This window comes from Pristiophorus japonicus, chromosome 9 (genome assembly GCF_044704955.1).
Source record: "Pristiophorus japonicus isolate sPriJap1 chromosome 9, sPriJap1.hap1, whole genome shotgun sequence".
Lineage (NCBI taxonomy): Eukaryota > Metazoa > Chordata > Chondrichthyes > Pristiophoridae > Pristiophorus > Pristiophorus japonicus.
This window is the reverse complement of record NC_091985.1, coordinates 47,085,374-47,099,322: the sequence shown is the minus strand read 5'-3', so window position 1 is coordinate 47,099,322 and position 13,949 is coordinate 47,085,374. Positions and strand designations below refer to the sequence as shown.

The 13,949-nt window shown below is 47.4% G+C and overlaps 1 protein-coding gene across 4 annotated transcripts in view; it reads right to left on the bottom strand.

The window, feature by feature from the left end:
* fbxo11b (F-box protein 11b) overlaps window positions 1-9,105 on the bottom strand; it is a 138,464-nt gene extending 129,359 nt beyond the window's left edge. For 2 of the 4 annotated variants that reach the window (XM_070889320.1, XM_070889321.1), the window contains exons 1-2: window positions 8,581-9,105; window positions 7,937-8,023 (exon numbers count right to left, since the gene is read on the bottom strand). In XM_070889320.1, the coding sequence (XP_070745421.1) occupies window positions 7,937-8,023; window positions 8,581-8,662 (169 nt within the window). In that variant the 5' untranslated portion in view covers window positions 8,663-9,105. Of the gene's footprint in view, window positions 1-7,774; window positions 7,863-7,936; window positions 8,024-8,580 lie in introns of those variants that run through there. The other 2 variants (XM_070889322.1, XM_070889324.1) reach the window with 2 other exon arrangements.
* Between the last annotated feature and the right edge of the window lie 4,844 nt (window positions 9,106-13,949).

Sequence of the window (13,949 nt, the reverse complement as noted above, 5' to 3'; positions counted from 1 at the left end):
GGGAGGGAAGGAGAGAGGGGGGGAAGGAGAGAGGGGGGGGGAGGGGGAAGGAGAGAGGGGGGAGGGAAGGAGAGAGGGGGGAGGGAAGGAGAGAGGGGGAGGGACAGGAAGGAGAGAGGGGGGAGGGAAGGAGAGAGGGGGGAGGGAAGGAGAGAGGGGGGAGGGAAGGAGAGAGGGGGGAGGGAAGGAGAGAGGGGGGAGGGAAGGGAGAGAGGGGGAGGGAAGGAGAGAGGGGGGAGGGAAGGAGAGAGGGGGGAGGGAAGGAGAGAGGGGGGAGGGAAGGAGAGAGGGGGGAGGGAAGGAGAGAGGGGGGAGGGAAGGAGAGAGGGGGGAGGGAGGAGGAAGGAGAGGGGGGAGGGAAGGAGAGAGGGGGGAGGGAAGGAGAGAGGGGGGAGGGAAGGAGAGAGGGGGAGGGAAGGAGAGAGGGGGGAGGGAGAGAGAGGGGGAGGAAGGAGAGAGGGGGGAGGGAAGGAGAGGGGGGGAGGGAAGGAGAGAGGGGGGAGGGAAGGAGAGAGGGGGGAGGGAAGGAGAGAGGGGGAGGGAAGGAGAGAGGGGGGAGGAAGGAGAGAGGGGGGAGGGAAGGAGAGAGGGGGGAGGGAAGGAGAGAGGGGGAGGAAGAGAGAGGGGGAGGGAAGGAGAGAGGGGGAGGAAGGAGAGAGGGGGGAGGGAAGGAGAGAGGGGGGAGGGAAGGAGAGAGGGGGGAGGGAAGGAGAGAGGGGGAGGGAAGGAGAGAGGGGGGAGGGAAGGAGAGAGGGGGGAGGGAAGGAGAGAGGGGGGAGGGAAGGAGGAGGGGGGAGGGAAGGAGAGAGGGGGGAGGGAAGGAGAGAGGGGGGAGGGAAGGAGAGAGGGGGAGGGAAGGAGAGAGGGGGAGGGAAGGAGAGAGGGGGGAGGGAAGGAGAGAGGGGGGGAGGGAAGGAGAGAGGGGGGAGGGAAGGAGAGAGGGGGGAGGGAAGGAGAGAGGGGGAGGGAAGGAGAGAGGGGGGAGGGAAGGAGAGAGGGGGGAGGGAAGGAGAGAGGGGGGGAGGGAAGGAGAGAGGGGGGAGGGAAGGAGAGAGGGGGGAGGGAAGGGAGAGGGGGGAGGGAAGGAGAGAGGGGGGAGGGAAGGAGAGAGGGGGGAGGGAAGGAGAGAGGGGGGAGGGAAGGAGAGAGGGGGGAGGGAAGGAGAGAGGGGGGAGGGAAGGAGAGAGGGGGGAGGGAAGGAGAGAGGGGGGAGGGAAGGAGAGAGGGGGGAGGGAAGGAGAGAGGGGGGAGGGAAGGAGAGAGGGGGGAGGGAAGGAGAGAGGGGGGAGGGAAGGAGAGAGGGGGGAGGGAAGGAGAGAGGGGGGAGGGAAGGAGAGAGGGGGGAGGGAAGGAGAGAGGGGGGAGGAAGGAGAGAGGGGGGAGGGAAGGAGAGAAGGGGGGAGGGAAGGAGAGAGGGGGAGGGAAGGAGAGAGGGGGGAGGGAAGGAGAGAGGGGGGAGGGAGGGAGAGAAGGGGGGAGGGAGGGAGGGAAGGAGGCTGAACGGCCGGGCCCAAGACCTCGGGCGAGATTTACAGGTAGGCGGCGTCAGGTCTCGGGGGGGGGGGGGGGGGGGGGGTGTCGTCGCGGAGGTCCCGGGGGGGGTTAGCGCGTGTGTGCAGAGGTCCCGGCACTATTTTCGGCGCAGGGACCTGGCTCCGCACCCAACAGCTCGTGCTGCGCTGCGCCCGGCTGCAGAAGACCTGCAGGGAGCCGGAGAATAGGGACGTTTTTTTTTTAGGCGCACTTTCTGGTGCGAAAAACGGGCGTCCAGGTCCGGGCTGCGCTGTTTTAGGCGCGTCCCGAAACTTGGGCCCAATAATGCAACTGAACTGGTCGACTTGCATAGTTAGGCCACTAGCTATATTGATACCACAAGAATGCAATATTTTCTATGGAATACATCCAATATGGAATCTGTAATTTCATATATTTGTACTTAAAATGCCATTAAAAATTAAGTGTGATGTACAAGTGATATAAACTCTCACCTTGCCCTCATTCGGATTTCATTGCCCTCCTGTCCTCACTAAATCTCTCCTACCCATATACACAGCCACCCCCCTCACCTTGGCAGCTCTTGTGGCCTCTCTATCATGGCCTCGATCGCAGACAAGACCACTTCCTGTATCTCTCACCAGTACATCCCCTAGTCCCTTCCAACCCCACTTCATAGAGTAATGGAGGCCATTCGACCTATCATGCCTACTCTTTGAAAGAGCTACCCAATTAGTCCCTTGCTCTATTCCCGTAGCCCTGCAATGTTTTCCTTTTCAAATATTCACAGTTCTTTTTTGAAAGTTACTATTAAATCTGGTTCCGTCACTCTTTCAGGCTGTATGTTACAGGTTACGTTGCGTTAAAAAAATTCTCATCTTCCCTCTGGTTCTTTTTCCAATTACATTAAGGGTACAGACCCTACTGCCAGTGTAAACAATTCCACCTCATATCAAAACCCTTTTGCATTTGTCTCTGGAGAAAAAACTCAACCCGAAGTCACTTATAATTGCACTTTCAAGCTGTCTATCCATTGCCCTTCTATTTCCACCCTGCAACAACCACCCCCACCTCCCCGATACTTCTGCAGCCATTGATGTGTCCAGCCACTCCATCATCTCCACCTTTGATGCCTTGTCTCCAGTAATACCCTTAATCTCTCCAACCCTGGTAATTTCACCTGGTATGGCCCCCATCTTCACTGTCTCAAATGCAAGGAGTGCAGACTTCACCATATCCACCATACAACTGGGTTATCAATTACCAGATCTGACTGGAGCACATTAAATGCTATTTGCCCTTACTCTCTCCTGCCAAAATCGTCCATTACTCCAAGATCATCTTCAAGAGCAAAAGTAACCTCTGACTTTTCTTCTCCACCACGAACAATCGCCTTAAGTCTTTTTACTCACAGCCTCCCCAAATGTGAAGAGCTCATGGACAACTTTGTTCAGATTAAGAACATCGGTTTTTAGCTTCCTCTGCTGCTTCCCTTTGAGGTCAACCATTCCCCTTTTTATTTGGTGGGGGGGGGGAATATGGACTTTGTAACAAGGATATTAAACAGCTGCTTGATGCCTCGCTGTGCATTACAGAACTTCAGCTAAATGCTCTTTTACTCTTCCCCCTCAAACATCTCCTGGACCAACTCCATTTTCACAATTGTCTCCGAACCCGAAGACTACTTCTTGAATTCTCCAAGCAGATTCTGTCTGGTCTACAACTCAACTTCATCCCCACCATCGGACCTCAGACTTGAACTCTTGTATAGTCTCCTTCAAGCACCTCACTTTGTTCCACGCCTCTTGCCTCTCCTTTTAATTCTACCACCACGCCCCTCCCCCCCCACCCCACCCCTCCCCCCCCCCAAGTTTGTTACTAAGATAGCCTCCCTCCTTTCGTAACACCGAACTCCTCCGCCTCTATGATTTGAATCTTCAGCTCAGCTTCCCCTCTCTCTTTTGAATTCACTGATCTCCTGTCGTCCCTATATCTCTTCCTCCATTTCAACTCTCCTGTCCATATTCATTCATGGCTATCCCTCAAACCATGCCATCTCCCATGGCCTCCAGTCGTTCACAGACAGCCATCTCTGACCACCCTTATATCCCTCACCACCCGCATCCTCCTTACCCCCTTCCAAACCCACTGCCTTTTGCATCCATCCCTGGAATTAAAAAAAAACATGACTTTAATCTACACTTTCAAACTTACAATTGCCGAGTCTTTGGCTCTACATTTACAACCTCTACAACTGTTGATCTGCTCAACCACTCCCTCACCTCCATCTTTGCCCTAGACCCAGCAAATCTTTGACTCTCTCCCACCCTGGTTGCTCTCTCTGGTATGGCTCCAACTTTACTCACTCAAGTCCAATGGGCATAGACTTGCGCATGTCTGCCACACAACTGGTTTAGCCATTCAACTCCAGAACTGGCTGGACCACATCAAGCACTGCCTGAAAGGGTGGTTGAGGCAGAATTGTGGCTTTCAAAAGGGAATTAGCCAAGTACCTGAAGGAAAAAAAACGCAGGGCTACGGAGAAAGGGCGAGGAATTGGGACTAGCTTAAGCACTCTTGCCGAGAGCTGGCACCGACTTGACGGGCCGAATGCCCTCCTACTGTGCTGCAATGATTCTATCGGGTCTCAGCCAATTATTTCAGGATCATACTGGAGACCCACGATAATCTCTGGCAACATTTTTCTACTACCAACCATTTCTTTAAACCCCTCACCCACCTCCTCCGCCAACAAATGTGAGGAGCTCATGCACTTTTTTATCACTAAGATGGAGTCCGTCCACTCAGCTGTGTCTGCTGCTTCCCCGTCCCTCCTTTTTTCCAAGCCAAATCTCCCCCTGCATTAGCCCCAAACCTTTTTCTGTCCTGTATTTCTCGCATCTACCCTTCTGCGCTCTGAGCTCATCTTGTCCACGAAACCCACCCTCCTGTTCCCTTGACCTCATTTCCACTGAACTGATGATCACATAATGTCCCTTCCTAGCCCCCATGCTAGCTGACTTTCCTCATGCACTGTCCTCTTACATTAGGATGAAGAACACAAATAAATTAGAGGAAGGGAAAATAGTAAATCTTGGAAACTGAAAAAAATATTTTATTGAATCTGGATTCAATCCAAGTTGAGAGCCTTCTTTACAAAGTCGAAGTATTCCTAACCCTTACAGATCAAGGACTAAATGAACCAAGCACTGACTAGCTTGTACTGCTCAATGAAGTTCAGTAATATTTAACCAATGGGATTTTTCCATTTGCTGTGCAAGCAAACTGATCATTTATAAATTTCCAAAAATCCATTCACCTTCCAGTATATGTAAAATTACACAATTTTATCATTGGAGCAGTCTGTCAATCATTATCTGTCATGCCAGACCACCAGCAAAAATAGCTAAACACAGCAAATTGTAAATAATGTTAAGTATGCTAATGAGAATCACATTTCACTGTTCATGGCAGCAGCACATTCTGGCGTTGATGCATGTCAACAGACCATTCAAGTGTTGCTCTCCTGCCTGGAGTTTTTTTGTAAATTTACCCCAACTAATTTTCTCCCCTTCTGAAGCCACTGATTTCTTGCTGATACTGTCCCACAGATGATACTTCCAACTAAACTGCCATTACATTATTCATACATGAACCTTCACTTAGTGTCAGCAGGCTACTCATCCACAGACAGCATCACAGCCAGAGCCAAGCCTGTTATCACACACAATTCCAGAGCAGTGTTAGATAGTGGATCACAAATAGAAACCCCACTCCATTTTTCTGCAGGAGAATAAAGCCAATTACAGCACACCTGCTTCGGCCCCAATGGTGTCAGCCATGGCTCAATTGGTAACACTTGCGCCTCCGAGTCAGAAGGGAGTGCTGCATTGTCGGAGGTGCTATTTAGGATAAGACATTAAACGGAGGTTCTGTCTGCTCTCAGATGGATGTAAATCGAAGAACAGGAGAGTTATTCCCAGTGTCCTGGCCAATAGCTATTCCTCAATCAACATGACAACAACAGATTATCTGTCCATTATCACATTGCTGTATGTGGGAGCTTGTTGTGCGCAAGTTGGCTGTTGTTACCTAGATCATCATCATCATAGACAGTCCCTCGAAATCGAGGAAGACTTGCTTCCACTCAAAGTGAGTTCTCAGGTGACTGTACAGTCCAATACAGGAATTAGAGTCTCTGAAGGAAAGGGTGGGTGGGGAGTCTGGTTTGCCGCACGCTCCTTCCGCTATCTGCGTTTGATTTCTGCATGCTCTCGGCGACGAAACTAGAGGTGCTCAGCACCCTCCCAGATACTCTTCCTCCACTTAGGGCAGTCTTGGGCCAGGGATTCCCAGGTGCCGGTGGGGATGTTGCACTTTATCAAGGAGGCTTTGAGGGGGTCCTTGAAACGTTTCCTCTGCCCACCTGGGGCTCGCTTGTCCTGTAGGGGTTCCGAGTAGAGCATTTGCTTTGGGAGTCTCATGTCGGGCATGCGGATGATGTGGCCCGCCCAACGGAGCTGGTTGAGTGTGGTCAGTGCTTTGATGCTGGCCTGAACGAGAACACGGACGTTGGTGCGTCTATCCTTCCAGTGGATTTGCAGGATCTTGCGGAGGCAGCACTGGTGGTATTTCTCCAGCGCTTTGAGGTGTCGACTGTATACAGTCCACGTCTCTGAGCCATATAGGAGGGCAGGTAGACCATATGCTTGGTGCCAAATGGGAGGTCCTGGTCTTCAAACACACTTTTCCTCAGGCGACCGATGGCTGCGCCGGCACGCTGTTGGACATCATCGTCGATGTCTGCCCTTGCGGATAGTAGGCTCCCAAGGTATGGAAAATGCTCCATGTTATCCAAGGCCGCGCCGTGGATTTTGATGCCTTACACTAAACATCCGTAAGACAAAAGTCCTCCACCAACCTGACCCCGCCACACAGCACTGCCCCCTGGTTATCTACATTGCAACAGTGACTGCACTTCGAAAAAGTACTTCATTGGCTGTAAAGTGCTTTCAGACATCCTGAGGTCGTGAAAGGCACTATATAAATGCAAGTCTTGATTTATTTTTTTAATGGAGATCAACTAACTCAGTATAGATGTAGGATATAACTTTGCCGTGATGTGTACTGCTCACTGGATAAACTTGCTGAGCCATGTGGGGTGCTCGACATAATTAGCCATTCATGCTTTTTTGCCTTGTGATAGCCAAAATGTGTTACACATACTCCCTATTACTTGTTATATAAACAAAAATTCCTTGACTATATGTCCTTTACACAATGCATTAATATATCAAGTCAGTATCTGAGTGCGTTAATTTAGTTTGACAGCACTAGAAAAAAAAACAGAAACATAGAAAATAGGTGGAGTAGACCATTTGGACCTTCGAGCCTGCACCACCATTCGATAAGATTATGGCTGATCATTCCCTCAGTACCCCTTTCCTGCTTTCTCTCCATAACCCTTGATCCCCTTAGTCGTAAGGGCCATATCTAACTCCCTCTTGAATTATATCCAATGAATCCTCAACAATTTGCATAACCTTTGCCCAACTTGTCATTTGCTTGTGTGGAAAACAAAAAATTATATTGTCTTCAAAAATGGTAAGATATTGTCAGAGAATAAAAGTTCAATTAAGTTTTACTGTTTATCTTAACTTTGTTTGAGAAACACTAGTTTCCAATGAAACAATTTTCCAAAATTTGGGGCGGCAGATGTGCATACCAAAATCTAGAGATAGTACTCAAATATTCACCCTTTGAAAAATTAAATTATATTGCACATGAATATCTGTATGAAATGTCTTAAATTCTACAGAATCTATTCAGAAGCTGCAAGTCAAAATATGTAAACAATTTGGGCATTTAAACATTTTATAGTCAGATGAAGTAACATCAATTGGTACTAGTTCATTTTATGCATATATGTTGCAACTTCCAACCTGACACCATTTTGAGATCTGATGAGCAACACCATATGATCAGCCTTTTGTGGCCATTACAAGCAGTTGTTCAGTGAACAAATCTGGTTATGGTGCCTATATTTCTTCCATACTACAACACAAGTGTATATCAAGCATAGTATAGACCTGACAATGTTATCCTAATCATATTAACAACTAGATAATGCTGCGATCATTTTGGAAGATACTTACAAGATGCTTTTTATAAAAAATCAAATTTGATCTTTTCTGTAAATACATATGCATAAATGCAGTTATATATGTATAAGTAATTATATAAATATACGAATATAAAAAAAATAGTAACACGCGCATACAATAGCTCTTGAGGTCAATGACGAAACACCACAAGTCTGTTTTTGGTTTGCTAATAGGGCCTTGTCAAAAAGCAAAACTGAGCAACTTTTAAAAAGAAAACTTCAAGCCAATTGTCGTTTTAAAAAAAACACAATGAAATTAAAGAAATTCACTTCAAATACCAAGCGGATACTTTTCGTGACAGTCGAGGCTTGGAGCCAGGTTGATCCCGGAGCCTCGACACGGGGGTACGATCGCTTTCAATCCAACTACGCAGCAAACATTCAGACACCGGGAGACCATTTAAAGAGAAAGGGGGGGAAAAAAAAATCAGTGAGGATAGAAAGTGAGAGAAGACTGCAGCAGCCTTCAAGTCAGGGGCTGTGCAATTTCAGGCACAAATTTTAAGCCCCCTCCCCCAAAAAAATTAAGTTAACGCACATTTTTTAAAACAGTGAGCCTCCAAAAAAAAAATGCTGCTGGAGGTGTCAATCCGTCCGGCTCCATTTTATATAAAATGTACACACTAGAAAGAAGGGGGGGCGTGAGAAACCAAACATGCTCCCACCACCGGATTATGGCAAAGCACAAACAAAGCGCGGCCTAAACGGCAATGGAGGAGGGAGGGAGAGACCCTCGGTCTCTCCAGTCGCTCTACAAGCGGTGGGGAGTGCGACAGATGACGGTGGGGTGGCGAGAGGAGGAGGCCCGGCCCGGCCCGGCCGAGGGCGGCCCGTTTTCTCCCATTGCCCCTAGGGATAAGGGCCTGTAAATGAGCTGCTCGACCCCCACCCCGCCCGCCCTTCCCCAGCCCTGGCTCGCTTACCCGCGGCGTTGTTTCTCTCCTGCACGGGGCGCGGCCTCGATACTCGCCTCGGTCGCCTGTTGGCTGCCCTGACCGAGTTCATCCTGCGGAAGGCGGTTTTGGAGGGTTTGCTGCTAGTGGGATGATTATTTTATATATTTTTTTATTATTATTTTTCCGGCCTCCCCTCCTCAGCCTCCTGTGTGGTACCGGGATGTGGAGAAATATTTATTTTAATGGTTGGTTTGAAGCGCCCGCCGACACCGCTGCCCGCTCTCTCTCTCTCTCTCTCTCCCGGTGCCAATAATAATCCGCGTCTCTCTGCCTCTGCGAGCCGGAGCCCGGCGGTGAATCTCCCCCGCAGCCGCTCTCCTTTGATGCTATCAGTCGCCGCTCCTGGCCTTGTCCGCCGCCCCTCGGCCTTCTCCTCCTCCGACGCGGCCGCCACCGGATTTCACACAAGCCCCGCACAGCCGCCCTCACGTCCACCCGCTGCCATTCTCCGTCTCTCGCTTCCCCGCTTCCCCGCCTTCCTCCCTGGGCCCAGTCAGCCACCGAGCGAGGGCATGGGAATGAGGCTCCGGCATCATCGCCCCGCCCGCAACCAATCACAGCCCGCCATACACAACCTGCCCTTCCTGGCGCCCAATGGAAACGCGTCTCTCATCCGGCAGCTCGCAGGGCGAAAGTTTCTTTGCGGACGGGAGGGGGCGGTGTTGAGAGTGACGCGGCGGGGCTTTGCGTCCAAGTGTTGCTCATCCTCTGATCTGGGAGGCATTCTCTGCACTGCATTACTGTGTGGTTATTGATCTGTGACAGTGCCTTACTTGTGATTTACTTGACAAACACATTTTTTAATTAATGCAAAGGCAACTTGCTTTATAAATAGTTACAAAAGCAAAATACTGCGAATGCTGGAATCTGGAATATAAACAGAAAATGCTGACAATCTCAGCAGGTCAGGCAGCATCTGTGGAGAGAAAGAGATAACGTTTCGGGTCGATGATCCCTCGTCAGACCACAGATGCTGCTTGACCCGCTGAGATTTCCAGCATTTTCTATTTATCAATATTTCTTTATTTGCTAATGATAAAATGTTTCTCATCATGGGAAGCTTTTGGGGTAGGGTTACTGTGAAGGAATTGGAGATGCACATTTCGCTTTTAGAACTATAAATTCCACTGAAACTAAACGTATAACAACTTCATCACCATCTCTAAACATCACTTCATAGAGTATACAGACTGTAAATACAAACTGATGTTTTTTATGGTAAGATGACAATGTTGCACAAAAAAAATACAGTATTTTCCTTCGAGCATGTATATGCACTGCTCCATGTCCCACACGTAGCACACAGAGTCTCTGTGGTGGAGGTGGGGTGTGAGAGAAGGGAGGGATAGAGAGTAAATCTGTACATTGCAAATTGCAAATGAGAAGCATTTTGGGGGGAACTAGATAAATTGTTTTGGTCAGGGACTCTGAGGGACTCTAGGACTTTTGAACAGCCAGCCTGCGACATGCATTCGGCCAGGAGGGCAAGTCAAATTTATGCAATAGCTGTATTTCATTTCACTTTTAAGCAGAGGTGAGGACTAATTTTTCCCTGTTCTTTTACATTACTGAATGTAAAAAGAAAGACAATTTTGCATTTGTATAGGACCTTTCATGATCACCAGATGTCTCAACGCACTTTACAGCCAATGAAGTACTTTTGAAGTGTAGTCACTGTTGTAATGTACCAGATTGTTACCCTTCATCCTAACATTAATCCATTGATTATGCAGCTAATGTTACATGATAGGACTGGTCACATTTCAACAGTTTTATCTACAAGCATAAGTGTACAACATCCAAATGTTGAAACTTTTGCAATGGATTTTGCCAGACGGAACCAATACATTCACAAAGAGAATGTTGCAAATCACATAGCATTTTTAATATATAATAGGTATATGTAATGTTTCTTTGTTGATTAAACTCATAAATTGTTACTGTGTAATATATTGCAATTTAGGAGTTCTATTAAGAAATAGTCAGACCTAATCTTTAGGATTCAAGAAAAATAGGGGTTTCTTATAGTTGACACTAGTAACAGAAAGAATAGACAAGGGTGATGTAGTAGATGTAATAGATTTGGATTTTCAAAAGGCCTTCAATAAGGCATAACTAAGGTCAGAGCATGTGGAGTCAGGAAACAGGTAACAGAATGGATAGCAAACTGGCTACAAAACAGAAAACAGAGCAGGGGTTAAGAGCAGCTGAAGAGTACAGATACACAAGTCACTAAAGTAGCAATGCAGGTTAATAAGGCAATAAAAAAGTAAACCAAGTTCATTTCTAGATGGATAGAATGGAAAAGCAGAGGAGTCATTTTAAACTTGTATATAACCTTGGTTAGACCACACTTGGAGTATTGTGCATAGTTCTGATCTCCATATTATACAAAGGATATAGAGGCACTGGAGAAGGTGCAAAAAAGATTCACAAGGATGACACCAGAACTGAGATATTATAACTATCAGGAAAAACTGAATAACCTGGGGTTGACCTGATAGAGGTCGTTAAGATAATGCAAACTTTTTTATCCAGTGAGTGATAAGTATGTGGAATTTGCTACCACAAGGAATAGTTGAGACAAATAGCATAGGTGCATTTATGGGGAAGTCAGATAAGCCCATGAGGGAGCAAGGAATAGAAGGCTATGCTGATAGGGTGGAAGGAGGTTCATCTGGAGCATAAATGCCAGCATAGACCAGTTGGGCTGAATGGCCTGTTTCTGTAATTTAACTCGATCTAAAGTTCCATTGATAAATAAGTCTAAACTTAGGACAATGAACTAAAATCAAACATCCCATAATTCTTATTTTCTCTCCCTGAGCTGACCTAAACCAATAATACAAGGTTAGTTCCTGACAATATTTCGTCAGCACCCGGTGTGGCACATGACATACTGGAATAATGTTGGAATTACAAGGGCAGAATTTGAGTGCTAGCAGCACTTAAAGTGCTGTTGGCTTATTTTTCTTCAACAATCAGATGCTGGAGGTCCAGCAGTGAGAGATGGACTTATTTGAAGGAGAAGGCCACACAGAAATAAACAGCACTCCCAGAGCAGCATAAATCAAGATAACAGAATACATAATTACAATTTCATTTATGGCCCAAACCTGGAAGTGATTGAAGACATCTTTGGCCTGTGCAAGGTTGCAAACATGTGACAATATTTTAATAGATTGTCGTGGCCAACTCCTTTATTGCTCCATAATAGAGAAATAATATGGGGAATCATAGAATCATAGAAGTTAATAGCACAGAAGGAGGCCATTTCAGCCCATCGTGTCCATGCCGGCCAACAAGAAGCTATCCAGCCTAACCCCACTTTCCAGCTCTAGATCCGTAACCCTGCAGGTTGCAGTACTTCAAGTGCAAATCCAAGTATTTTTTCAATGCAGTGAGGGTTTCTGCCTCTACCACCCTTTCAGGCAGCGAGTTCCAGACTCCCACAACCCTCTGCGTGAAGAAATTTTCCCTCAAATCCCTTCTAAACATTTTACCAATTACTTTAAATTTATGCACCCTGGTCGTTGCCCCAGCTGCTAAGGGAAATAGGCCCTTTCTATTCACCATATCTAGGCCCCTCATAGTTTTATACATCTCAATGAGGTCTTCCCTCAGCCTCCTCTGTTCCAAGGAAAACAAATCCAGCCTATCCAATCTGTCCTCATAGCTAAGATTCTCCACTCCCGGCAACATCCTCGTAAATCTCCTCTGCACCCTCTCCAGTGCAATCACGTCCTTCCTGTAATGCGGTGACCAGAACTACACGCAGTACTTCAGCTGTGGCCTAACCAGTGTTTTATATAGTTCAAGCAGAACCCCCCTGCTCTTGTATTCTATGCCTTGACTAATAAAGACAAGCATTCCATATGCCTTCTTCACCACCTTATCTACCTGGCCTGCTACTTTCAGGGATCTGTGGACATGCACTCCAAGGTCCCTTTGTTCCTCTACACTTCTCAGTGTCCTATCATTTAATGTGTATTCCCTTTCCTTGTTAGCCCTCCCCAAATGCATTACCTCACACTTCTCCGGATTAAATTCCATTTGCCACTGTTCTGCCCACCTGACCAGTTGATTGATATCTTTCTGCAGTCCGCAGCTTTCTTCTTCATTATCAACCACACAGCCGATTTTAGTATCATCTGCAAACTTCTTAATCATACTCCCTATATTCAAGTCTAGATCATTGATGTATACCACAAAAAGCAAGCGACCTAATACTGAGCCCTGCGGAACCCCACTGGCTATAGCCTTCCAGTCACAAAAACACCCATCAACCATTACCCTTTGCTTCCTGCCTCTGAGCCAATTTTGGATCCAACTTGCCACTTTGTCCTGCATCCCATGGGCTTTTACTTTCGTGACCAGTCTGCCATGTGGGACCTTATCAGAAGCTTTGCTAAAATCCATATATACTACATCATATGCTTTGCCCTCATCGACCCTCCTCAAAAAATTCAATCAAGTTAGTCAGACATGACCTTCCCTTAACAAATCTGTGCTGACTGTCTTTGATTAATCCGTATCTTTCTAAGTGAAGATTTATCCTGTTTTTCAGGATTTATCCAATAATTTTCCCACCACTGAGGTTAGGCTTGTTGTGTATGGAGAACGAGTCAGACTGAACACTGTGAGCTCAAAGTAAAGTGTGACCTTAGTCTTTTATAGCAGGTCTCCACAGTGCCTCTCCAACCTGTGAAGCCTCCTTAAATACCTGTGCTCCCAAGGGATTATGGGATCCCTTGGGACTCCAGGGGATGAGCCCTCTGGTGGCTGTACAGAGTAAATACAAGTCCACATATATGATAACATTCCCCGCCAAAGTCAAAGTGTAACTATTTACGATGTGAATCGATCTGGGGCCCTTCTTGCCCACGTTGATTGTCTCGGTGTGGAAGCTGGTGTTGTTGAATTATTTGTTGGGCCCTCGCTGGGCTGCTGTGCAGCTGGCCTTGCTGGGCTGCCTGGTGTTTTGGGCCCTGCTGGGCTGTTGTGGAGGATGGGTTCTGCTTCGTGGTCAACCGTAGTGCCGGTTGCCACTGGTGTGTATGTTGGGCGATCAAAAAAGGTAGGGTCCAAGGTGGGTTGCTCAGGATAGTCCGTGAATCTGAGTTTGATTTGGTCCAAGTGTTTCCAGTGAATGAGTCCATTTGAAAGTTTGACCCGAAACACCCTGCTCCCTTCTTTGACCACAACAGTGCCGGGAAGCCACTTGTGACCTTGTCCATAATTTAATACAAATACAGGATCATTGATTTCAATCTCGCGTGACACATTTGCGCTATCATGGTATCCACTTTGTTGAAGCCACCTGCTCTCTACCTGTT